Here is a 27,079-nt window from a genome sequence, read left to right on the forward strand (position 1 = left end):
AATACTTATGAAATAAAAGATGAGAAAAAAAAATCCATGTCCATTTCAAAACAGACCTTTTTTGTTCCAGACAAAACACACACACACACACAAAAAACAAAACAAAAAAAACCACAACCAACAAACAAAAACACAATCACATATAGACAGAAAGACAGACAGACACACACATACTCACACACACATGCACACACACACACACATGGTCTGTCTATCTTTATCTTGAATATCTTAACTGAAATGCGCATCATGTCTACATGAAAATGAATAAGTACCAGCATGCATTCTCACACACACACACATACTGACAGAGTACCATCATCATTTTAAAACAATACATATTTATTCGTACATACTCCCCTGCACAATTAGTTCCAAATCAGCAGAACTTCATAACGACCAGAGCCACTGACAATTCCGCAGTTCACTGACCCGGTTTTTCCCTGTAACAATTCTCAGGCGCATAGTCGCTTTTTGCAGCAACAGCAACACACAGGAAGTGGCAAACTATGTGAAGCGTTTCTCAGTTGCTGGACTGCAACAGAAAGTGACCACACTAAATTCAATACTTCTCCCCACCACACCTTTTCCCTACTTATTGTCGGTGACTTTAATTTTCATTTTGATTCACCCACACAGTTTTATACCTCTAAATTACTTGAAATTGTCAGTTTGTTCGATCTTAACCAGTCTGTAACTGAGCCTACACATAATCGTGGTCACATCGTCGATTGGGTGTTGCACAGAAATGAGGACTGCCTCCTGAAGTCTACCACCGTCGATCACACCCTGTCCTCTGACCATCACAGTGTGACGTGTCATAGTCATGTGTGTGTGTGTGTGTGTGTGTGTGTGTAGTCACATTTTGTTGTGTGTATGTAACATAGATATAATGTTTTATGTTAACAAAAGCGTTTTTGTAAAGCACCTAGAGCAGATTTCTGGATAGTGTGCTATATAAGTATCCATTATTATTATTATTATTATAAAACCAAACACAAAGCCAAACTGAATTTTTTTTTTAAATTGTCTGCTACACCACTGATGAAAGAGACTGGTGGATATCCTGGTGTCAATGTTCAGTCTTCATTACTCTGTGTTGTTTTTTGGTGGTATTTTTAGTGCATAAAGCTCTGAGCTGAACGGTACTGGCAAAGGGTTCTACTATAAAAAATTCCAATACTTTTCCAGGCTCTGAACGTGGACAAAAATCATGTTTCCAAGAGATTTTCCAGCTGTGGAAATGATTCTCTTATTTTTTCCAAGACTTTTTCAAGCCCTGGAAATGGTCTCTCATTTTCATCAAGACTTTTCACAGCCCTAGAAATGGTTCTCTCATTTTTCCAAAACTTTTACCAGCCCTGAAAATGGTTTTCTCATTTTCCCCTATATTTTTCCAGACTTCCATGACTCTGCAGTTGACAGAACAGCAAGCTTGGAAACATTATCCTAGCAATATGGCAAAACTTAATTTGTGGCCCGATAAGTTCACTTTTCTACTTTATGAATTATAAACCAGGAAAAGAACTACCCAACATGATTATGTGACCCATCTTTTCTTGCAAGAGATTAACATATGGGGGGATAAAACAGAAATGGATAAAAGACCCAAACTTGGTCTTTGCTGAGATAACAAGTAACCATTGAAAAGGTGATTTTTTTTTTTCCAACTCTGAAAGCGTCCATAAATGTGAAAGTGTCCATAAATCATTTTGAAGCTTTTCTCTGAATGATCATAACAAGCTTGAAACAATGAAATAACTTCACGAAAACACAAAAGCCAACCAAAACCTAAAACAAAAACCAAAAAACAAAACAAAACCAAAAAAATGTCAATAAAAGTCCAAATCAATCCTTTACATCAAACTCACATTAGACTCTTGAACATACACATCATATCTACGGGCAAATACATACACACACAGAGACGCGCACACAGACATATACACAAAATACTGTCAATCTTCCAAGACCAAAGTGGATAACCCAGTTTCAGGATGGGTACTGAAGTGGACGTACCAGCCTCATGGCAGTGTGAACAACTGGAGGGGTGGGGTGCGCATCAGGGAGGAGGAAGGTCATCTCCTAACGCTTATTCCCTTAACTCTTTGTGTGATCAGTGTGCACAATTTTTGTATTCTTTCAACTCAGTACAGCCAGTCCTCTCTTCTCCTCTACACAGACCCCTCGGATGTCCAGTGGGTGTCTGAATGACCCAACCTTTAGCTTCCGTCGTCAGAATTGTGGTATTCTTTGTCAACATTCACCTCTTCAGTATAAGAGCCTTCCGCTTGCAATATTTTGATGATGGTAACTGGGGTGAAACGCTGTTAACGTCGTCTCTTTCGCTGTTCGTATGGAGAGAGTTAATCTCTCTCTCTATACTTATATATATATATATATATTTTTTTTTTTTTTTTTTTTTAAGGCAGTTTGAAAGTTCCTGAAATGAATGAATGCAATGAAGTGCAGTGCAATGCAATCACACCTGCTACAGTGACAACCCACACCAACCACATCCAGTCATCCAGTACTGAGGGGTTCCCGTCCTTTTCCGTATCTTTCTGCATTCAAATCTGTCTTCCGCACGGGTGAACTGAAGTTCATCACTAACAATTTTCACCATACTCTACACTATCTCTTTGACTGTCATTGCTAAATATTTTGTTCATTATATAAAATGATCTATACAAATAAAAGGAACTACAGAACGAGCACACACGAATGGTACAGTATTAAACAATAATTGTTTTGAAAAGTCCAAAGAACAAATGCACACTTGATGCTTTCACTTGGAATGACATACTTGACACTTTCACTTGAAATGACTTCTCCATAAACTGAAACTTCTCAATCTTTGTTAAAACTGTAATAACTACACAGTGCTTTACTGTTCCAACACATACAAACACACACACACACACACACACACACACACTGATAGTGAAAAGACACCAAACTGAAAGAACGAACACACACACACACACTTTCACACATCAGCTATATATATGTATTTGAGTGCATACAATTACCCCTCAGATGATCGTTTTTTTTGCTGTGTCTGTTAATCCTTTAGGGTTCAATGGCAAATGAAGTCAAGTCTGGTCACAAAAACACATACAAAGCTTGCATCCTCCCTCCTCCTCTCTGCAGCATGCGTACAACTAAGTTCCCTACTGCAACACATCAAACGTGCTGAACACTCAACAGGCTTCTCACACATGTGACCAAGCAAAATTCCATACTTTTTTCTAGACCTTTACCAGACAGAATTTTCCATGCCAAACACAAACTGAATAAGAAATTTGTCTATTACAGCGCTGACAAAAAACGGTGGTGGATAACCTGGTATTGCTGTTCAATCTTCATCTCTGTGGACTTTTCTTTGTTTTTATTTCATCAATTTATTCTTTAAATTTGCATCAAGCTATTTGATGAACGGTAACGGTCAAGTGCTTTATCAAATTCCAAGCCATTTCCCAACCAGGAGGGCAAAACGTATTTTGCCAAGACTTTTCTAGCCCTGGAAACGGCTCTCTCATATTTCCGAGACTTTTCTAGACCTCTGCGACTCTGCAGGATCCCTGCTAATAAAAAAAAATCCTAAAACATGTAAAACCTTTAACTGAACAAAAAACAAACGAAAACACACAGAGAGAAAACAAAACATATCAGCACTTTCCAACACTCCACAGGCCTTCACCATGAACACATCAGTTGCACCCCACCCCTACTTCCCCACACACACACACACACCATTCACATTCACTCAGCTTTCCAGTCCCACTGTAACAGTCTTAAGCTACCCTCACCACTGTTGGAATTGTACCCCACGGTCATTTGTGAGGGTGGGGGGGAGGGGTGGTGTAGGGGAGGGAGGGGGTTCAGTCCTGGCTAGTTGGAAGTTCTACCCTGGGGATGTCATTCCAAGCTAGTCTACAGTACATAGACCCCAGGGTTCATTTATCCGGGTTGGCCAGACTCAACCCCTGGGGGGTAAAAACCAACGTAGGTACGAATAGGCTGCTACACCACACCACCACCGTTTTCCACACACAAGTTCCCATCAGCTGTGTCAGTCACCGAGGGACCAGGCCCTTCCACTTCAGTCGGTCGTGGCCTTCCGGTACCAGAACCGCGCCCGGAAATCCTCACTGCAGGAGATGAAGGCCGGGCCGGTGGGAGAGTGCGCCAGAGCTCGGACAGGGCCATTGTGGCCTGCACACGTTATAGAAACCATGAGAATAATAAATGATTCATGTGGTGAATAACTTCATCATTTATGCAGTGAATAAGAACATAATCTGTAAAGCGACTTTCCTTGTAAAACATGCTCAACAGACCGCATAGAAGCCAGAATAATAATGATTTCTGAAGCACCTTTCAATGTAAAACATGCTCAACAGACCAAACCAGAATAACATCATGATTCATAAGAAGCCTTTCCAAGTCAAACATGCTCAACAGACCGTATAGAAACAAGAACAATAATATGATTTATAAAGCACCTTTCCATGTAAAACATGCTCATCAGACCGTATCGAAACAATGAGAATAACAAAATAACTTATGTAGTAAATAATAATAATACAGTTTATGTAGCGAATAATGATTATGATGTAGATTATGTAGCGAATAATCATCTGAATGATCAGCCTTCAGACCGCCGCTCAAGGTCTAGCGGAGGGGAAGAAAATACTGGCGACTGTGGGATTTAGTCCAATACATGTAGACTCAAACTGTCTTGCTTCCTAGGCCAGTGGGTTACACTGACTAGGCCACCACTCCAAAAAATTATATTCCTAAGGATCTCCCCCACCAAAAAAACTTGCAGACCCACAAAAATGTATGCTTTCCAACTGACTGATACTCAGAAGTCAGAAACTGATAAATTTCAGGGAATTTCTAACCACGATCACTTTTCCTCATAATAGTAAGGATGTGAACAGAAAATGAGCACACATAATAATAATACATAGTTTTTCTATGACGTGATATCCAGCACCAATGCTGCTCAAAGCGCCTTACATCATCCAGTTGACCATAAACATGCCTTAAAAAACACATCAACCGCTATCTGAGAATGGAAAACATCTAGTGTGTTCATATGAATGAAACAGCACACTTAAGAGATGAATCAGATTATAAAAGCTATGAAGTAAATAAGGCTTAGATTAAAACAAAATCCTTAATGAAAATGAGGATATTCTTTAAATATAATATATTCCCAATATATCAGGAAACACATAAAAAAAAAAGATTTCAGAAAGCCATGTAAACAACAAAGAAAACATTTATTAAGCACATAATACTCTACCTGAGTAACTCTGTCTACCGTTAAGTGACAAGGGAACACAAACTAATTTAAATCTCAGTGAAAGTGACACACGCATGCACACAAATGCAAACACACACCTGCCCACACACCCACTCACACACTCACATACACACACACATGCACGCGCATACACAAAGATGAAAAAGAAGTAGAACTCAAGCAAAACCAGACCGAGAGCCAGAAGATTCTGACGCTCTGCATTTCTGGAATCCCAGCAGCACAAACTGGTCGTCTTCTCATCAGGAAACAGCACTGTAACACAACAAAAGACATCTGAAGTGAACAAGAAATTAATTCGAAAATGCACCCCCCCATCCCTCGCCCGACAAAAAAGAAACATATACATACAGATATAATATATACATACATACAAACAGTCACAGGCGACGCTGCTTGGTCCAAGCAGACAGCCTAGACATAAGGTCGGATATACTCTATCCATGGTCAGCCATGACCGAAGGAGGCCTACTACTACCTACTACATACAAACGTAAAAACATGAATAGAGAGGGAGAAAGAAAACTGATGTCCAGCCACCCCTCCTCACCATAATGTTCTTGGTGGAGTTTTAGACAGACAGACAGACAAAGACACAGACAGGCAGACAGAGATAAAGAGCTTGGCAGACAGACAGAGGCAGACAGAGACATAGAGACAGACAGACAGACAAAAAGACACAGACACACACAGACAGACAGAGACACAGAAAGAAACAGACAGAAAGAGACACACACAGAGACAGACAGTCACACAGAGGTTGACAGGAAAGACAAGGAAAGAGACACCCCTGTCCCAGCCACTACCCCTCCTCACCACAATCCTTGGTGTGACTGAACTTTTCAAGACAGAGGCACAGACAGATGCAGACAGACAGACATCCGGAGTAAGACACTGACAGCCACACAGAGACACAGAAAGATAGATACAGACAAACAAACAGGAGAAAGAAACAGGTACCTCTTCCTTGTCTTCAGTTTCTTCAGTTTTAGAGTCATGCATGCGTGTGAATGACTGGTGTGAAAAGGCTTAGATTTGTCTCTGCACAAGATTCAGCGCTATATAAATACTACTACTACTACTACTACTACTATTATTATTATTATTATTATTATTATTATTATTATTATTATTATACCCCACCCCACACCCTCACAATAATCATGGGTGTGGTTGGAAGATAGACAGAGACAGTCACACAGACAAAGACAGACACAGGACAGAGACACAAACAGAGAAAGACAGAGAGACAGACAGACACAGAAAGACAAACACAGACAGACAGACAGAGACACAGAAAGGCAGAGACACAGGCAGAGACAGTCACAGACAGAAAGACAGACACAGACAGACAGACAAAGAAAGACAGAAACAGACACAGACACACAGAAAGACAGACACAGCTAGCCAGTCTGAAGGAACAGAGAAACAGATATATCCCTGTCCAAAGCCACCACCACCAAACACCCCTGGCCCCCACCCCAACCTGCCCCTCACCATAATCCTCAGTGTGGTTGAAGACGGCCTGTGTGCGCTGCTCCATCTTGCCCGTGGCCCCGGCCCCTGTGTACACGATCAGGCAGCGATTGGTCGACAGCTCCCACAGCTTGACCAATGAGTCCTTCCCACTCGACAAGATGTACTTGAAAGAAAGAAAAAAAACAAAAAGTATATATATACTATAGCTGAACAGAACAGGACGTGTGTACCAGAGTCACAAGGAATACTGGAGGGGGTGTGTGCGTGTGGGGGGGGGGGGAGCCGGGGGGAGGCGGAGTATGTACAATAAAGTGCAAACAAAAACTGAAAAGCACAGTTGTGGCAGCAGAAGCTGCAGCAGGAGTAGTGGTTGTAGTAGTAGTAGTAGTAGTAGTAGCAGCAGTAGTAGTAGTTGTTGTAGGAGTAGGAATGGGAGAAGTAGTAATGGCTTCTACCTATCATACACTGCACTATCTGCAGTGTGCATTGGAAAACAGAAAGCATGGATGAGGACTTATAAAAGTCAACATGTGTGTGTGTGTGTGCATGTGTGTGTGTGTGTGTGTGTGTGTGTGTGTGTATGTGTGTGCATACATGCTTGCATGCATGTGTGTCTGCATCAGTCTCTATATTTGTGTCTGCATTTATGTTAACAACCAGCAACCAATCTTAACACAAACACAGAGATGCCAACCCCTGTCAAGTGTTTGCAGGAACAATCAGGAAATTTGACAGTACGGAACATTTCGAATTCGGTAGGAACGATAGGCATGATGCACAGATATTTTTCAGTGTGTGTTCGGCAAAACTTCTGTTCCCCTCACTGCTTCTTTACAGCTGACATGTCTGAGGCACCGTGTCACTTCCCTGGTCTTTGTTCATCTTATTATTATTATTTTATTTATTTATTTATTTATATATTATTTATTTTAATTCTTTTTTTTTTTTAAATAATTTATTTATTCTTTTTTTTTACGCTTATACTAATTATAGTTGACTTCATCAAGTTTTTGCGCCTTATTATTATTAGTAGTATTAGTTCTTTTTTTTATGTTTTTATCTATTATTTATTTACTTTTTTTTTGTTTTCTCAAGGCCTGACTAAGCGCGTTGGGTTACGCTGCTGGTCAGGCATCTGCTTGGCATATGTGGTGTAGCGTATATGGATTTGTCCGAACGCAGTGATGCCTCCTTGAGCTACTGAAACTGAAACTGTTCATCTTGTTTCTCACAATCAGAATCCATGGCTGATTTCTTTGTTTCGAACCATTTTTCCTTCCTTGCACTCCATAGCTTAATCCACCAGGAACAGATGCTGTTTGACCGAGACACAACTTGATTTAGCCACATTCTCTCTTGTTCGGCAAACAATTAAGCTGATCAGTCAAGTCAATGCTGTTTCAATGTAAACGCGCACACGATTAGCTGAGCATCATCACATGAGAGACCAAGGTTAGTAGTGACTGCCCTTGCCTCGTGATCGATAAAGCTAGAGCGTCTGGGTAATGTTACGACAGGAAAGCAAGTGACCATGCAATACAGTCTAAAATGAACTCATCGGAACAATTCTGATGCTGGTGTAAGGTAAGAACAAACTGCGGTCGAGTGAAACAAAATACGGCAAAATCGTAACAGTTGGCATCTCTGCAAATAAAACAAAAACCTGGCAGTTGGCATCATCACCAATAACCAGGGGCCATACATGCACATATGTGCACACAGAGGAGCTTGACTAAAGACTAAAAAGGAATGATGAAAACTTCTCAGTCAGCTCTATGCAGGTAGGCAGCCTGTTGTCACAAATGACTCCATGTTGGTGTAAACCACTTGGAGCTTGGTTGCTGATATGTACGTATCACACTGATCAAGAATAGACATTATATAAGTATCATGCTGATCAAGAATAGACGTTATATAAGTATCACGCTGATCAAGAATAGACGTTATATAAGTACCACGCTGACCGAGAATAGATGTTATATAAGTATCACGCTGACCAAGAACAGACGTTATATAAGTATCACGCTGACCGAGAATAGACGTTATATAAGTATCATGCTGACCGAGAATAGACATTATATAAGTATCACGCTGAACAAGAACAGACGTTATATAAGTATCACGCTGACCGAGAATAGACGTTATATAAGTATCACGCTGACCGAGAATAGACGTTATATAAGTATCACGCTGACCAAGAATAGACGTTATATAAGTATCACGCTGACAGAGAATAGACGTTATATAAGTATCATGCTGACCAAGAATAGACGTTATATAAGTATCACGCTGACCCAGAATAGATGTCATATAAGTATCACGTTGACCCAGAGTAGATATCATATAAGTATCATGCTGACCAAGAATAGACATTACATAAGCATCACGCTGACTGAGAATAGATGTTATATAAGTATCACGCTGACCAAGAATAGACGTTATATAAGTATCACGCTGACCAAGAATAGACATTATATAAGTATCATGCTGACCGAGAATAGACGATATATAAGTATCATGCTGACCGAGAATAGACATTATATAAGTATCATGCTGACCGAGAATAGACATTATATAAGTATCACGCTGACCCAGAACAGACGTTATATAAGTATCACGCTGACCGAGAATAGACATTATATAAGTATCATGCTGACCCAGAATAGATGTTATATAAGTATCACGCTGACCGAGAATAGACATTATATAAGTATCATGCTGACCGAGAATAGACGATATATACGTATCACGGTGACCAAGAATAGACGTTATATAAGTATCACGGTGACCAAGAATAGACGTTATATAAGTATCACGCTGACCGAGAATAGACGTTATATAAGTATCACACTGACCGAGAATAGACGTTATATAAGTATCACACTGACCGAGAATAGACGTTATATAAGTATCATGTTGACCAAGAATAGACGTTATATAAGCATCATGCTGACCGAGAATAGATGTTATATAAGTATCATGCTGACCAAAAATAGACGTTATATAAGTATCACGCTAACCAACAATAGATGTTATATAAGTATCACGCTGACCGAGAACAGATGTTATATAAGTATCACGCTGACCGAGAATAGACGTTATATAAGTATCACGCTGACCAAGAATCGATGTTACATTCGTATAAAAAAAAAAAACCCACTACTAATGACAGTAATGATCCCCCCTTACCTTGGAGTTTCGGGAGAAGAAGACAGAGCAGACTTGCTGCCCCTGGTGGGCCATGCGGAATGTGGTGATACACTTGCTGCTGACCCCGTCCCACACCTTGATGTCTCCATCCTTGGAGCACGACGTGTACAGGTTGGCGTTTGGGCTCCAGTGCACCTGGTGGGGGGGGGTGGGGGGGGGGGGGTCACAGGTACATATACACTGTTATATACAGGGTGTGCTGTGTGAGGTTTGTGTGTGTGTGTGTGTGTGTGTGTAAAAGGGGCGTAGGGGATGAGGGAAGGGGCCTTTGTGTGTGGGGTGGGGGGAGTGGTGTTGAAGCTCCAGAGCACCTGGTGAGGGTAAAGGGTCCTACATACACTCTGTTATACACAAGGCGTGTAGTGTGTGTGGGGAGGAGTGACGTGTGAGTGGTGTTTGTATTTGTGTGTGTTCGGGGGAAGGGGAAAGGGGGGGGAGGGGGGAGGGGAAGGGGGGGTTGAGTGTGCGTGTGTGTTAGGGCTCTGGTGCACCTGGTGGGGGTCGTATGTGCATACTGTTATAAACAGTTGGGTGTGGGTGAGTGGGTGGTGGAGGGGGTTCTGAGTATGCGTGTAGGGGGTGAGGAGGTTGTGTGTCTGTGTGTGTCTATGTTAGTGTGTGTGTGTGTGTGTGTGTGTGTGTGTGTGTGTGTGTGTGTGTGTGTGTTGGGGCTCCAGTGCATCTGGTGGGGGTCAAATGTATACACAGATGTGATGCGCGTGGGTGTGTGAGTGTGTTGGAGGGTGCGGTGTTTGAGTGCATGTGTGTGGGGGTGGTGGTGCTCCAGTGCATCTGGTGGTTGGTCATGCATATGCACGCTAATATACACAGGGTGTGTTGTGTGTGTGTGTGTGTGTGTGTGTGTGTGTGTGTGTGTGGGGAGGGGTGTTTGTGTGTATGGGAGGGCCGGGGAGGGGGGGGGGCGGGATTGGGGGGGGGGGTTGTGGGTGTGTTGGTTGTGCTGGGGATCCATAGCGCTTGGGGGGTCACATACACAGATAGTTATACACAGTGTTTGTGTGTGTGTGCGCACACACGTGTGCGTGCATGCATGCATTGGGGCTCCAGTGCACTGGGTGGGGTGCCATCGATTCTATGCCAATGCTAGGTGTTAACACATGTCATCTGTTATAACGCTGCACTGTCTGATCTGATCTGATGAATGTATTTTTACTTTGACTCTGAAGAAAAGTCGATGAAAAATAAACAAACTACATTTCTTCTTCTTCTATTGCTTCTTGTTCTTCTGCTTCTGCATTCCTTCTGCGTTCACTCACATACATTGTACGAGTAGGTTTTTACATGCATGACATTTTTTACACAACCATGGAAGCAGCCATACTCCGTCTCTGGGGGTGTGCATACTGGGTACGTTGCTGTTTCCATAACCGACTGAATGCCCACATGGATTACAGGATCTTTAACATGCGTATTTGATCTTCTACATGCAAAGGGAGGTTCAAGCATCAGCACATCTGCACATGTTGACCCGGGAGATCAGAAAATTCTCCACCAGGCACGCTGAAACCTGTCTTCTTCTTCTTTGCGTTCGACAGCTAAGCAGTCAGGGTCGAAGTCCGAGGGATGCCACAAACTCGGACGTCTGGTGAAGATCGGCTGCCATCCCCCAGAGCTTGGTGTTGAGGTCAGCACCCCCAGGCCAGGACTGCTGCCGGCATCTTCTCATACAGGGAGCAGTCTTGGAGAATATGGGATGGGGTCTGGTCAGCCTGGCCGCAATCACATAGGGATGTGGCTGCCACTCCAATCCTCTTCAGGTGTGCTTGGAGGCCGCAGTGTCCTGTGCGAAGGCGGTAGATGGTAGTCTGGTGTCTTCTCTCCAGTGTCCTGATGGGATCTTGGTGTGCCTGGTAGCCTCCGTTCAGGGTGACCCAGCCTCTGAAACCTGTGACCTGTGATTGAACTCGGGGGGAAACTTGGGTGAGAATCCTGCGTTCTAAAACCATCCCACCACCACACCCATCCAACACAGTTCAATGTGTTTTACTGCCAGCTGCCTTACCCCTGTGATGGGCCCCTTGTGCTGGTCCTGAGGGTTGCTGCCCACGTAACACTGCAGGGTACGGGCGTCATACAGCCGCACTGCAACACACCACGCGCAACTGAAGCAATGATCATAAGCAGCACATCACACGCAATTAGAACAATCATCATCAGCAACACATCACATCCACTTAAAACAATTGTCATTAGTTACACATCACATGCAGTTAAAACAATTATCATTACTAACATACTACATGAAAAAAAATATATCATTAGTTACACATTGCACACAATTAAAACAATCATCATTAGCAACACATCACACACAATTCAAAAAAATATCATAAGCAAGACAATGCCCACAGTTAGAACAATCATCATTAGCAACACATTGCACACAATTAGACCTATCATCATAAGCAACACATTGCACACAATTAGACCCATCATCGTAAGCAACACATTGCACACAATTAGACCTATCATCGTAAGCAACACATTGCACACAATTAGACCTATCATCGTATGCAACACATTGCACACAATTAGACCCATCATCGTAAGCAACACACTGCACACAATTAGACCCATCATCGTAAGCAACACATCGCATACAATTAGACCTATCATCGTAAGCAACACATTGCACACAATTAGACCTATCATCGTATGCAACACATTGCACACAATTAGACCTATCATGGTAAGCAACACATTGCACACAATTACTGAATTAGACCTGATAGATCTATCAGCAACACATCACATGCCTTCCCACCATTAATTAAAGCAATCATCATTTTCCTTATTGCGGCAGATAGGCTTTTTTTTTCCCTCCGTAACCCATGTCTTCAATGTAACTTTCTTTCTTTTCTTCATCTCTTGATAATAATAATAATAATGTGTATTAGCATAGCGCTCTTTCTCTCTAAGAGCTCAGGGTGCTTTACATAAAAGAAAAAGTTACAAATTACATGAATCACTCATAACCTCTCTCTCTCTCTCTCTCTCTCTCTCTCTCTCTTGCAAACAGCCAGGTCAATGAACAAAATGTCAGATCTACAGACAAGCCAGTAATGCACAATACAGCAGAAGCAGGCACAGGTGAGCGACAATCGCCACGAGAGGTCGTGTTTTCTGGTCTGCCCGCATGCAAAAGAACGAACGTGAATGACATACACAACACCCACATGAACAAACAATCAGATTCACCAAACAAACAAACCAACAACACATCACAACACAGCAGCAGCAAACTTGCACATCAGCAAGCAAACTGTCAGATCTACGATCAGTATGAACAAACAATCAAATCAACAAACAACAAGAGAGGCAAGGCCTTCAAGACTCACTTGTGATACACTTAAAAAAAAAAAAATCCAAGCTTTTAATGTATTGAGTATAATTTCAAAATGTAATGTTTAAGATGAGAAAGATCAGTTTAAAGCAAATTAAGTCCCCTAGCATTAATTACAGAGTAATTTCCCTTTTTTACTATCTGCACCAAAACGTTTGCAAACTAAATAAAACTTCCATTCTTAGCAAAAGAAGTTCCTGTTAGAACAAAAAATGATAATAATGACTGCTCTTGTTGTTGGGTCAGAATATCAGATCAAAGTGCCAAGTTTAGAGAATACAAAAAATATAAATATAACAGTAAATGCAGTTTGCATACAATTAGGCTTCATTTTTTATTTTTTTGTGCCCATCCCAGAGGTGCAATATTGTTTTAAACAAGATGACTGGAAAGAACTGAATTTTTCCTATTTTTATGTCAAATTTGGTGTCAACTGACAAAGTATCTGCAGAGAAAATGTCCATGTTAAAGTTTACCACGGACACACACACACACACACACACACACAGACAACCGAACACCGGGTTAAAACATAGACTCACTTTGTTTACACAAGTGAGTCAAAAAAACCACCAACACATCATAAATCAGCAGCAGTAGACTTTACACATCAACATACCAACAGCCAGATGAACAAGGTCTATGAACAATCAGATCAACAAGCAAACAAGCCAACAACACACCACAATACGGTGGCAGCAGACTCTCATCGGCAAGCAAACAGCCAGATCTATGAACAAACAATGAGATCAACACACAAACAAGCTAACAACACACACAATGCAGCAGTAGTAGACTTAGTTACACATCAGCACACAAACAACTAGATGAACAAACAATGAGATTAACACACAAACAAGCCAGCAACACACCACAATACAATGGCAGCAGACGTTCAACAAGCAAACAGCCAGATCTATGAAAAATTAGATGAACAACAACAAACAAAAAAAACACGACAACATATTACAACACATTGTCAGCACACTAACACGGCGGCAAGCAGACAGCCAGACCTTTGAACAAACAATAAGATCAACAAACAAACAAGCCAGCAACACACCACAACACAGCGACAGCAGATTTTTTTTTTTTTTTTTTTTGCGACAGCAGACTTACATGTTGGCTGCTCCGTGCCCACTGTCAGGTAGTCTCCACTGGGATGAAAGGACACGGCGCGCACCGGGGCTGCTTCCTGAAAACATCACCCCTGTCCTCTACAGCTTTATCCACCTCACTGCTCAACGTCACTTCTGTCATCTTCATCACCATCATTCATCCCTTTATCCACCTCACTGCTCAACGTCACTTCTGTCACCACCCCTGTCTTCTACCACTTTATCCACCTCACTGCTCAACGTCACTTCTGTCATCTTCATCACCATCATTCATCCCTTTATCCACCTCACTGCTCAACGTCACTTCTGTCATCTTCATCACCATCATTTATCCCTTTATCCACCTCACTGCTCAACGTCACTTCTGTCATCTTCATCACCATCATTCATCCCTTTATCCACCTCACTGCTCAGCGTCACTTCTGTCATCTTCATCACCATCATTCATCCCTTTATCCACCTCACTGCTCAACGTCACTTCTGTCATCTTCATCACCATCATTCATCCCTTTATCCACCTCACTGCTCAACATCACTTCTGTCATCTTCATCACCATCATTCATCCCTTTATCCACCTCACTGCTCAACGTCACTTCTGTCATCTTCATCACCATCATTCATCCCTTTATCCACCTTACTGCTCAACGTCACTCCTGTCACCACCCCTGTCCTCTACCACTTTATCCACCTCACTGCTCAACGTCACTTCTGTCATCTTCATCACCATCATTTATCCCTTTATCCACCTCACTGCTCAACATCACTTCTGTCACCATCCCTGTCTTCTTCCACTTCATCCACCTCACTGCTCAACGTCACTCCTGTCACCATCACTGTCCTCTACCGCTTTATCCACCTTACTGCTCAACGTCACTCCTAACACCACCCTGTCTTCTACCACTTCATCCACCTCACTGCTCAACGTCACTCCTAACACCACCCTGTCTTCTACCGCTTTATCCACCTCACTGCTCAACGTCACTTCTAACAGGACCACTGTCTTCTACCGCTTTATCCACCTTACTGATCAACGTCACTCCTAACACCACCCCTGTCTTCTACCGCTTTATCCACCTTACTGCTCAACGTCACTTCTGTCACCATCACTGTCTTCTACCGCTTTATCCACCTTACTGCTCAACATCACTTCTGTCACCACCCCTGTCATCTACTGCTTTATCCACCTTACTGCTCAACATCACTTCTGTCACCACCCCTGTCATCTACTGCTTTATCCACCTCACTGCTCAACATCACTTCTGTCACCATCCCTGTCTTCTACCGCTTTATCCACCTCACTGCTCAACATCACTTCTGTCACCATCCCTGTCTTCTACCGCTTTATCCACCTCACTGCTCAATGTCACTCCTAACACCACCCTGTCCTCTACCGCTTCATCCACCTCACTGCTCAACGTCACTCCTAACACCACCCTGTCTTCTACCGCTTCATCCACCTCACTGCTCAACGTCACTCCTAACACCACCCTGTCTTCTACCACTTTATCCATCTCACTGCTCAACGTCACTTCTAACAGGACCACTGTCTTCTACCGCTTTACCCACCTTACTGCTCAACGTCACTTCTAACAGCACCCCTGTCTTCTACCAATTTATCCACCTCCACTGCTGAACGTCACTCCTAACACCACCCCTGTCTTCTACCAATTTATCCACCTCCACTGCTCAACGTCACTCCTAACAGCACCCCTGTCTTCTACCAATTTATCCACCTCACTGCTCAACGTCACTTCTGTCATCTTCATCACCATCATTTATCCTTTTATCCATCTCACTGCTCAACGTCACTTCTGTCATCTTCATCACCATCATTTATCCCTTTATCCACCTCACTGCTCAACGTCACTTCTGTCATCTTCATCACCATCATTCATCCCTTTATCCACCTCACTGCTCAACGTCACTTCTGTCACCACCCCTGTCTTCTACCACTTCATCCACCTCACTGCTCAACGTCACTCCTAACACCACCCATCTTCTACCGCTTTATCCACCTTACTGCTCAACGTCACTCCTAACACCACCCCTGTCTTCTACCGCTTTATCCACCTTACTGCTCAACGTCACTCCTAACACCACCCGTCTTCTACCACTTTATCCACCTCACTGCTCAACGTCACTCCTAACACCACCCCTGTCTTCTACCAATTTATCCACCTCACTGCTCGTCACTTCTATAAACCAAGCCACTCCTGTCCATATATGTATGAACCAGCATCCATTTCTCCCAAGCATGTTTGTGCGTGCACGAGTGTTTGTGTGTGTATACATGTGTGTGTGCGTGTGTGTGCAAGCATCATGAAACAACTGCCTGACTAACTAGTGAAGGTCCTGGGTCCAATTCAAACAAGAAACGTATTTCTTACTCTTTTCTTTTTTTTAATCCCCATCTACTAGCACTACACTTTGAGTGCTGGTCTGGGTGCTAGAGTTGTGGCCCGGTGTTGTATTTGTATTTGTATTTCTTTTTATCACAACAGATTTCTCTGTGTGAAATTCGGGCTGCTCTCCCCAGGGAGAGCGCGTCGCTATACTACAGCGCCACCCATTTTCTTGTATTTTTTCCTGCATGCAGTTTTATTTGCTTTTCCTATCGAAGTGGATTTTTCTACAAAATTTTGCCAGGAACAACCCTTTTACGTGCGTTAAGTGCATGCTGCACACGGGACCTCGGTTTATCGTCTCATCCGAATGACTAGCGTCCAGACCACCACTCAAGGTCTAGTGGAGGGGGAGAAAATATTGGTGGCTGAGCCGTGATTCGAACCAGTGCGCTGAGATTCTCTCGTTTCCTAGGCGGACGCGTTACCTCTAGGCCACCACTCCACTATACTGCTCACTGTTAACACATCCACCTAGCATGCGAGAAAGTCTGAGCACATGGGATTGAATCCAAGAATCCCCACAGATTTCTCCCCCTCCACTGGAGCTGTGGTCTGGATGCTGGTCATTCAGATGAGACGATAAACTGAGGTCCAATGTGTGCAGGTAAAAGACCCAATGGCAACAAGAGAGATGTCCATCATGGTTAGTAAAGACTATACTTGTCTCCCTTGTTTCCACTGCCACACTACCAGCCTGCCATATCAGTTGACAGAAACAATGTAAGTATATAGTGTCAGTACTAATTTAACACACACACACACACACAAAAGATTGTCAACAAATTTCTGCAAAATCTGTTTACAAAAATTTGCTCAACAAGTACATATACTGTTGATCATTCTTCCTGATTTGGGTGGGGTTTTTTTCAATTTCGATATAAAAAAAAAACCCAAACAACTTTGTGTTTTTATCTAATGTTTACTTGACTTTCATGATACAACTGTAACCAACAACCTCCCAGTTAGTCAATGATGTTGATACGTTAATGACTGTGACATGGTCGCTGCTTAGGGGGCAGATTATGCTGAACACAAGAACGCTGGCTGCTTGAAACCAGGACATGTTTAACATACCCAAATTAAATACCCATAAATAACCAGATAAATAAAAGAAGAGCACATCTTCCCTGCCAACACTACCACCCCACCACCCATAATTAAATAAATTAATTAATAAATAAACAGATAAATGATTAAATAATCAAATAAAAGGAGTGTACATCTTCCCTACCACCACCACTACCCCCACCAAAATAAAATCAAAGAAATAAAAAATCATAACGAAAAAAATTTAAACAGAAATAAAGTAATTTTTCAAGTATTCTTTAAGCAACATGTCTAACCTGCACACTTTTGTAGGCCTTCTTGACGGACGGTTTGGAGTACTCAAAGAATCGCAAGGTGCAGTCTCTGCTGCCAGAGGCCAGGATCTGACTGAAGGGGTGGAAGTCCAGGCACATCACTTCCTGCACACACACACACACACACACACACACACACACACACACACACACACACCGTGCACAAAACATGTCTGCAGGCTAGGAATTCTTCATGGGAAAACCCTCTGAAAATAGGCTGTGCGCTCTGAAACAACATTTTCTTCTGAAAATAGCTCATCCACAGAGACTGAGAGTTCCTAGTCTTGGTTTGTCATAAGGCACTCTGTGTACATACACTGCATAATTACTGTAATCTACCCCACATTTGCACAAAATTTCACCCCAAAATTGGAGGGTGGGCATTTACTGGGTACTTGACCCTTTGAAGGAGCCCATTCCCCTTACCTCGGTTTCACCATACAGCACTGGCCAGGCTGAGAGAGTGAAACCCAAATGGCTACTGAAATGAGACACTACATCATAGAGTAACTTCACACTTTCACTTGGTTTTTCAATGATACATCAACATCACATGCGCATGTTCTATTCTGTATAATAATAATAATATAATAATAAGAAGAAGAAGAAATAGAAGAAGAACAGACATTTATATATTGCATTTCTCCAGAGATACTGCTCAAAGCGCTTTACATTTCGTTCCCCACTCCCCGGCCCCCCGAATCTATACCCCCGCAACACTCCCCTCCCCCATAAACACACACACAAGGAAGCAGGTGCCAGAATATACACATGCAACTGACCATTGGAAACCACCCACCGTCTCATGACACCCTCCAGATCAAAATCAGCAGTGCTTTGCAAAGCAACACAATCACAACAAAATTTTATAGCAAATTGAATGATCATTAGTCCATGTAGTTTTTTGTTGTTGTTTTTTTTTTGTTTCAGCACTCGACAGGAACAATAGCTGAGTGGTTAAAGCATTGGACTTCCAATCAGAGGGTCCCGGGTTCAAATCACGGTAACAGCACCTGGTGGGTAAATGGTGGAGATTTTTTCCGATCTCCCAGGTCAACATATGTGCAGACCTGCTTGTGCCTGAACCCACTTCATGTGTATACACAAGCAGAAGATTAAATATGCACATTAAAGATCCTGTAATCCATGTCAGCGTTCAGTGGGTTATGGAAACAAGAACATACTCAGCATGCACATCCCTAAAAGCAGAGTCTGGTTGTCTAAATGGCGGGATAAAATGGTCATATTCGTGCACATACGAGTGAATGTGGGAGTTGCAGCCCATAAACCAGGAAGAAGAAGAAGAAGTTTCAGCACTCACATCGGCATGGTCATAGAGTGTGCGAATGACGGGGTGGTTCTCCATCTGCTGCTGATGTGTCTCCATGGCCAGGACCTCCACGGGCGTGGCGCTCTTTGCCAGCATGCGATCCACATCCAGGATCTGGGACCGTCACCATCACACACACACGCATGCACACACACACACACATGCATGCACACACACACACACACACACACACACACATACATGCATACACACACACACACACCACACACCATGATAAGTATTGACATTTAGTTGTAATTTTTCTTTTAAAGGGTGCAAAATGCAACAACACAAAACTTCCCATGCACATGGTGTTATACTGACATACAAATTGTTTCTGAAGGTGTGACTTACATTTCCAACTGATATCCAGCTTTAATTAATTGTTGCGTTATCATTATTTGCTTACATTTTTTTTTCTAAATTGTTTTATAGGCATGTTTATAACCTTTCTAATTCTATAGTATGTCTGTCAATTTCTTAAATAGTTCATACCTTATGTACACATATACACCAATTTCCACTCACTCTCTCTCCATTTACTATTTCAAACTTCTTTTCTTTTTTTTTCTTTTCTTTTGTTGGGGAGTCCCTTCATCTGAAAACGTTTTTAGTGTAAAGACAATAAACTAAAACCTACACACAAAAAATCTTTCTCTCTCTCTTACACACATATATTCATTCACCCCATTTTCTAGCCCTCACATATAAAAAGCATCAGTCATATCATTACTACACCTCCAGACCAGAGTGGGGGACAAAACCTTGCAGGACATCCAGTCTGAGATGCAGGCCCTAAGTGCCAGAACCACAACGGTCCTGTAGTGGATCCCCTCTCACTGTGGCATTGCAGCAAATGAAGAGGCAGACAAGCTCTCCAAAGCAGGAAGCAGGCTCAACCAGTCTGCCCACCCCCTTAGCTTTGGGGAGGCAAAGACCATCCTGTGCAGCCACTTCAGAAACAGCTGGCGAGAACGGCTACATCTGGGACCAGAGGAGGACAGCATCCATCAACTGGGTTGAGCTCAAGAAGTTACATCATCTTCAGACTGCGCACGGGCCACTGCCAGCTCCTCTCCCATCTCTACAAACTGAAAATTTCCCACACCGCTCCTCGAACTCCAGTCTATGTCCTGCAAGACTGCCCTCTGCACAAAGAGCTGAGGCGCCAGATCTGGCCCAGTCCCGCAGCGCTCCAGGTCAAGCCATGGGGAACAGCTACTGAGCTCCAGCGGACTGAGGACTTCGTAACCTACTCTGGACTGACCCTCAGAACATGGCCTGGGAACGCTGAAGAAGAGGAAGAAGAATTACCACACACACACACACACACACACACACACTCACACATACAGCATCCAAACCATGACAGAATTTCAGTACCAACTTTGCACACTCGCATTCACCCACTGACCCCACCCCCAAGCCCCCTACACACACACACATACACACAAACACAAAGACCGCAATGTCAACAAACACTGACCTTGATGGAGCAGTCATCAGATCCTGTGGCGACTAACTGCCCTGTGGGGTGAAAACGTGCGGTCCGACAAGGGGATTTGTGCGCAGTCACATAACACGTCTCATACAGCGCTGCCTCAGCAGATATCGTCTGCACTGTTAGAGAAAGAGACAGACAGAAGGAAGTTAACACAATACAAGAGAACGCAATAAAATACAACATGTCTTTATTCATCCGACGGGCGCAATAGCCGAGTGGTTAAAGCATTGGACTTTCAATCTGAGGGACCTGGGTTCGAATCACGGTGACGGCGCCTGGTGGGTAAAGGGTGGAGATTTTTACGATCTCCCAGGTCAACATATGTGCAGACCTGCTAGTGCCTGAACCCCCTTCGTGTGTAAACACATGCAGAAGATCAAATACGCACGTTAAAGATCCTGTAATCCATGTCAGCGTTCGGTGGGTTATGGAAGCAAGAACATACCCAGCATGCACACCCCCGAAAGCGGAGTATGACTGCCTACATGGCGGGGTAAATACGGTCATGCACGTAAAAGCCCACTTGTGTACATGCGAGTGAACATGGGAGTTGCAGCCCACGAACGCAGAAGAAGTCTTTAGTCATCCAACTGTGCATCCAAGGCTCGTCACCCCACACAATATCTCAACCCGCAGCCAAGTCTGAGGCACACAAAAACATGACAGAGTTTCTACCAAAAGATCAAAAATCAAAATCATCAAGCTAAATGCATATACATGCAAGTAATTAAAGGGAGGAATGAGTGACATTGTGTTGTTGTTTTTTTTAGGCAGTCCACATTAATTTTATTCATTATTGTGAGACACATTTCAATGAATGGTCATATGCTGAAACTGATCGTGCAATGCGTATGCTATGTGTACTTGAGCCAAATGATGATGTCATGTGCATATTATTACAGACAATAAACTTGTTAAATTTTTTTTATCTGATTTATGCTGATTGCCACACCATCAGATTAAAAACACATTTTCAACAATAATGAGGTGCTGGAATATTCTGGCAGCAATCATCTTTCTTCTTTTTTACAAAAATATTTTTTTCTCCCTCTTAGTCTTAGAGACACGAGAAACTGTACTGCCAAAGTACCTAACTGCTCCCTTTTGTACAATCATTTTGGAGGTTGAATGGTATGTTGTGCTTGACCTTGTGTTTTCACAATGAATTATCTTTGATTCCCACACTTTTAGGAAGCAGGTACTAAAAATCAAAATTAGATAAGACATCAACATTTAGTTTATTTCAAAATCAAATGAGCTTATTCTATTCACATTTACTCAAACAATTAAAAAAAAAAAAAAAAAAAAAAAGCAGGGGGCACTGAAGTGACCAACTGTCCCTTTTATTAGACAAGAAATCATTCCATAATCTTCATTTCATGAAATGAAGATTATGAAATGATTTCTTGTCTAATAAATTCATTACTTTCAATTTCATTACCAATAACCACAAAGCACAATTACACTTTTGTTGATAAATAACTTCTATTTCCAATATATTTTCAACCTTCTCCAAAATATCATTTAGTAACTTCCATCAAAGAACCAGAAATATTTGCAAAACACATATCACCAAATCCACACCTTTTATTCTAGCACTTAGTCATGAATACACCAGTCAGACTTATTGTTTACAGAGAAATAAATACAATGAACAAATGTAAACACACACACACACACACACACACACACACACACACACACACACACACACACACACACACACAAATACACCACTTATTTTTTACAGAGAAATAAATGCAATGAACAATTGTAAACACACACACACACACACAAATAACAATACTAAATGGATAAATGACTAAACAGAGAACATACCTTCTGTTTCAAATTCCAGATCAATGCCTGCCCCCACAGGTGCGTAGCTGTTAACCTTTGGTACTTCCCGATCTTTTTCATCTTTCTTCTCTGACAAACACACAAACAGAAAAAAAAAAAAATGACACTAAAACACCAACCTCATAAACGCCAATAAGGTGTGCTTCGTCATCAGTCACAATCTATAACTAGACTGCAGGTAATCAAGGTGTAATTTATCTTACCTGTCATAGTACCTCACTTTTTAACCAGTGTATACATGTAGTAAATCACTAAATGTTTGTTAGGGAAGGGACAGAGCTGGGGCTAGGGGTGCCATGAGTTAGTGCATGGGTATGTGTGTGAGTGTGTGATTGTGAGTGAAAAGGAGTGAGAGAGTGTGCATGTGCATAATCTGTAAGACTAGTTTTAGTCCTTTAATTATCGTAAGACTTTATTTATGTTACTTCTCTTTTTATTTTACTCCCCAGTCCATCCCTCTTTTCTCTTACTATTATTATCAATTGATATTGCTTCTTATGATGATATTTCCCCCCTCCTCCCTCCCTTCCCATCATCTTCTTCTTCCAATATGTTTCTTACAGTTACGCTTTTCTTCTTTTGTTCTTCTCCTGTCATTACTGTTAATTGGTGCTGTCATTAGTTTGGTTGTTTTCTTTAACTAGTACAGAAACAATGATGTTGGTAGGACTCAATGAACTGAATGTCAACAATTTTAAATAATAAAATCAAAAGCTAATTTCTTCATTCTGCGATGTATCAGTAACATTATAAATGTACTGCGTCTGGAACAAACCTTCTTCTTGCTTGAATCCCATCTGGAAGATGTTGAAGAGACGGTCGCTTGGAGGGCATGCTGGGTAGGGTTTGAGGATCTGTGCCAGAGACACTGCTGTCTCCTTGTAGCCATCATAGAACAGCTGACTGGGAACATATAGAAATAATATTAAATCAGAAACCAAATGAACTGAAACTGGTAGATTTTTTCTTTCAATAGTTTCAATCATCAATGCAGCCATCAGACTATATTAATTATTTCTGAAATTATATAACTTTCTTCTTCCTTCATGAACATTAAATTCAATCAGTGCGCGCGCGCACACACACACACACACACACAACATATACATATGCGCACGCACTCACGCACATTAACACACTGGCACTGGTTTAAATACTATACCATTAACAAAGCCAGTATGGACAGAAAAAAAATTACTCCTTTTTTCTTTTTTGACTCACTTGTGTAAACAAAGTGAGTCTATGTTTTAACCCAGTGTTCGGTTGTCTGTGTGTGTGTGTGTGTGTGTGCGTGTGTGTCTGTGTGTCCGTGGTAAACTTTAACACTGACATTTTCTCTGCAAATACTTTGTCAGTTGACACCAAATTTGGCATAAAAATAGGAAAAATTCAGTTCTTTCCAGTCATCTTGTTTAAAACAATATTGCACCTCTGGGATGGGCACACAAAAAAATTTTTTAAAAAGCCTAACTATATGCAAACTGCATTTACTATTATATTTATATTTTTTTGTATTCTCTAAACTTGGCACTTTGACCTCTTATTCTGACACAACATCAAGAGGAGTCATTGTTATCATTTTTTTGTTCAAACAGGAACTTATTTTGCTAAGCATGGAATTTTTATCTATTTTGCAAACGTTTTGGTGCATAGTAAAAAAGGGAAATTACTCTGTAATTAATGCTAGGGGACTTAATTTATCACAAGTGAGTCTTGAAGGCCTTGCCTCTCTTGTTTCTTTTAAATGCATTTCCAGTATTAAATGTTATATGTAATGGAGACAAAAGACAAATTTCAGTGCATTTACAAATAAAGTTGTATCTTATCTTAAATCTGATCATTTCTTCAATAATGTTATTAATAACAAACCTTTGGCTGAATATATAGTTAACTGACTGACTAAACTCATGCTAGGTCAGTGGATGCAACAAACTGAAAACACACTTCAGCAGTCAGTTAACTGTCAACTCACATCCTTCTGCACTCTTCAGATGTTAATTGTTATATTTCCAGAAAAAAAAGTCACATTATACTGACCAAGGACTCCTTCATTCCCTTTCACTTGGAAGTAGGACTGCTGCCTTTACTAAACAAAGTAGCTGGGCATCGATCCTCGATCAATACTAAGCTCGGTGCTTCGTGGAAATCCCAAGGAGAATGTCATTGAATGACAGTAATCGTTACATCCTTTAATTTTAGTTGGTGGGAGTTTGTCAATCACTGAATCAGTAAAAAAAAAAATTAGTGGGAGTTCATTGATGATTTTGTTAGGAGATTTGGCAAATACTGAAATAGTATACGGAGTCAGGAGGAGGTGTTGAGGGTGACCAATCTGTGGATCAAGAGTTGATTCCCGGTACTATAGTGGTAGGACTTTTCTGTTGATACCAGTTCTATCAGCCAGTTAGGAAACGTTTATGCCGGAGAGCAGAGAAATTAAACTCAATAATTAAGAAAGGCCCTGAAATGCCAGAACTGAAGTATGCATAGACTTTCGCTGACTGAGAATTGAACGTTAAATCCATTAATTATTCAGGACTGATCTCGAGCTGCTCACTGCACATCGATTGAGGATCAATGGATCATGCCCAGCGCCAGCTAAAAAAATATGTCACAGTACACTGACCAATGATTCCTTCACTCCATTTCATTCAGAAGTAAGACTGCTGCCTTTGGCTAAAGCAGGGCAGAAGGAGGGTAATGTTTGTGTGCTTTTATTTGTTAACCCCTTGACTGTCATGCCTGTAAAATTAGGAGTGGAAGGCTGAAAATTCAAACATCTGATTAAGAGTGGTTTTCTCATTTTCTTGCTGCCTGTTCTGAAAACTGATTAATAACTTGAAACACCACTTTCTAATTTTGTTCCCTTTTCCCAGCAGTCAAGGGATAAAAAAAGAAAAAAGAAAAAAAAAGATCAACAACTATCTTCTTCTGAATCCTCACTAAAAGGCCTGTTGAATGCTCATATCATTTTGAGCTTGCCTATTGTGTCAACCTAAGAGTAACAAGACATAAAATTTAATTATATACCCTGGTACGTTGTATACTATAATGCATTTGAATTCCATTCTCAAGTCCTATAAAGTACACAAACTGAAAACACTTCTGAGTACAGTACATCGTTGTAGATATTTCTGCGGTGGTCAAATGGTTAGACGAGAGCGCTGGATTCTCGTCCAAGTTTCCCTGAGTTCAATCCCCATCGCACCTGGTACTATTGGTAGGTTAAGGATGGACATTTTTTCCCCTAGGTCAACATATGTATAGACCTGCTAGTGCCTGAACCCCCTTCCATTGCCCACAGCATGCAGAACATGAAATACACATGTTAGCTATCCCGGAATCTATTCTATGTCAGCATTTGGTGGGGTGTGGAAACTAGGAACATACCCAACATGCACACCCCTGAAAACGAAGTACTGCTGCCTACATGACAGGATGAATAAACATGACCAAATACAGGTAAAATGTTACATGTGTGTATGAGTGTGTGTGTGTGTGTGTGTGTGTGTGTGTGTGTGTGTGTGTGTGTGTACGCGCGTGCACATGTGACTGAAACCTGATTGAATGACACAGGAAACGAATGATGACGCCCATTGGAAACAGTCAGTCGGTTCTTCCCAGTTAGGCATCATGTTGTATAAATGACTCCGTGTTTGTAAAGCGCTTAGAACGTGGTCTATGATCGAGTATAGGCGCAATAATTTTATCTATCCATATCATCATTGTCATCGATTTCTACCGACTGTCGATTGAATTGGTGTGCGGTCAATAGGCTCTTCTCAGCCGACTGTCAGCAGGGTTGGCATTCGGGCCATAGGCTCAGACGACCGTCTGCCAGACAGCATCGTTCAGTTAAAAATAAAAATAAAAATAAAATCTGTAAATACTGTCGACAAACCGCTGGAATCACCCGCGGTTCCATAACAGAATGTTTTGAACCATTGTTACCACAAATATAAAACCTACCTTATCATCAGCCGGTACATGGTCTCCCTGTGCTTCACATTCAAAGCTTCCTCTGTTTCCGACATTGCAATAACTTGAAGCGTTTCTTATCCAAGAAAAAAAAACAATGTAATTTTCTTGCGTCGTCGCACGCTGTCTGTGAA

At 41.8% G+C, this 27,079-nt stretch overlaps 1 protein-coding gene across 1 annotated transcript; it reads right to left on the reverse strand.

The window, feature by feature from the left end:
- Positions 1-249: 249 nt before the first annotated feature.
- On the reverse strand, positions 250-27,079 carry LOC143287669 (cleavage stimulation factor subunit 1-like). The gene is made up of 12 exons (XM_076595843.1): positions 26,937-27,079; positions 23,743-23,870; positions 22,947-23,036; positions 21,090-21,223; positions 19,595-19,717; positions 18,256-18,378; positions 14,508-14,583; positions 12,048-12,127; positions 10,004-10,159; positions 6,833-6,977; positions 5,510-5,590; positions 250-4,218 (listed from the first exon to the last, which is right to left on the reverse strand). The coding sequence occupies exons 1-12, from the start codon at positions 26,999-27,001 to the stop codon at positions 4,106-4,108; spliced, it is 1,314 nt and encodes a 437-aa protein (XP_076451958.1). The 5' UTR covers positions 27,002-27,079; the 3' UTR covers positions 250-4,105.

The sequence above is a fragment of the Babylonia areolata genome, chromosome 11 (genome assembly GCF_041734735.1).
Source record: "Babylonia areolata isolate BAREFJ2019XMU chromosome 11, ASM4173473v1, whole genome shotgun sequence".
NCBI lineage: Eukaryota > Metazoa > Mollusca > Gastropoda > Neogastropoda > Buccinidae > Babylonia > Babylonia areolata.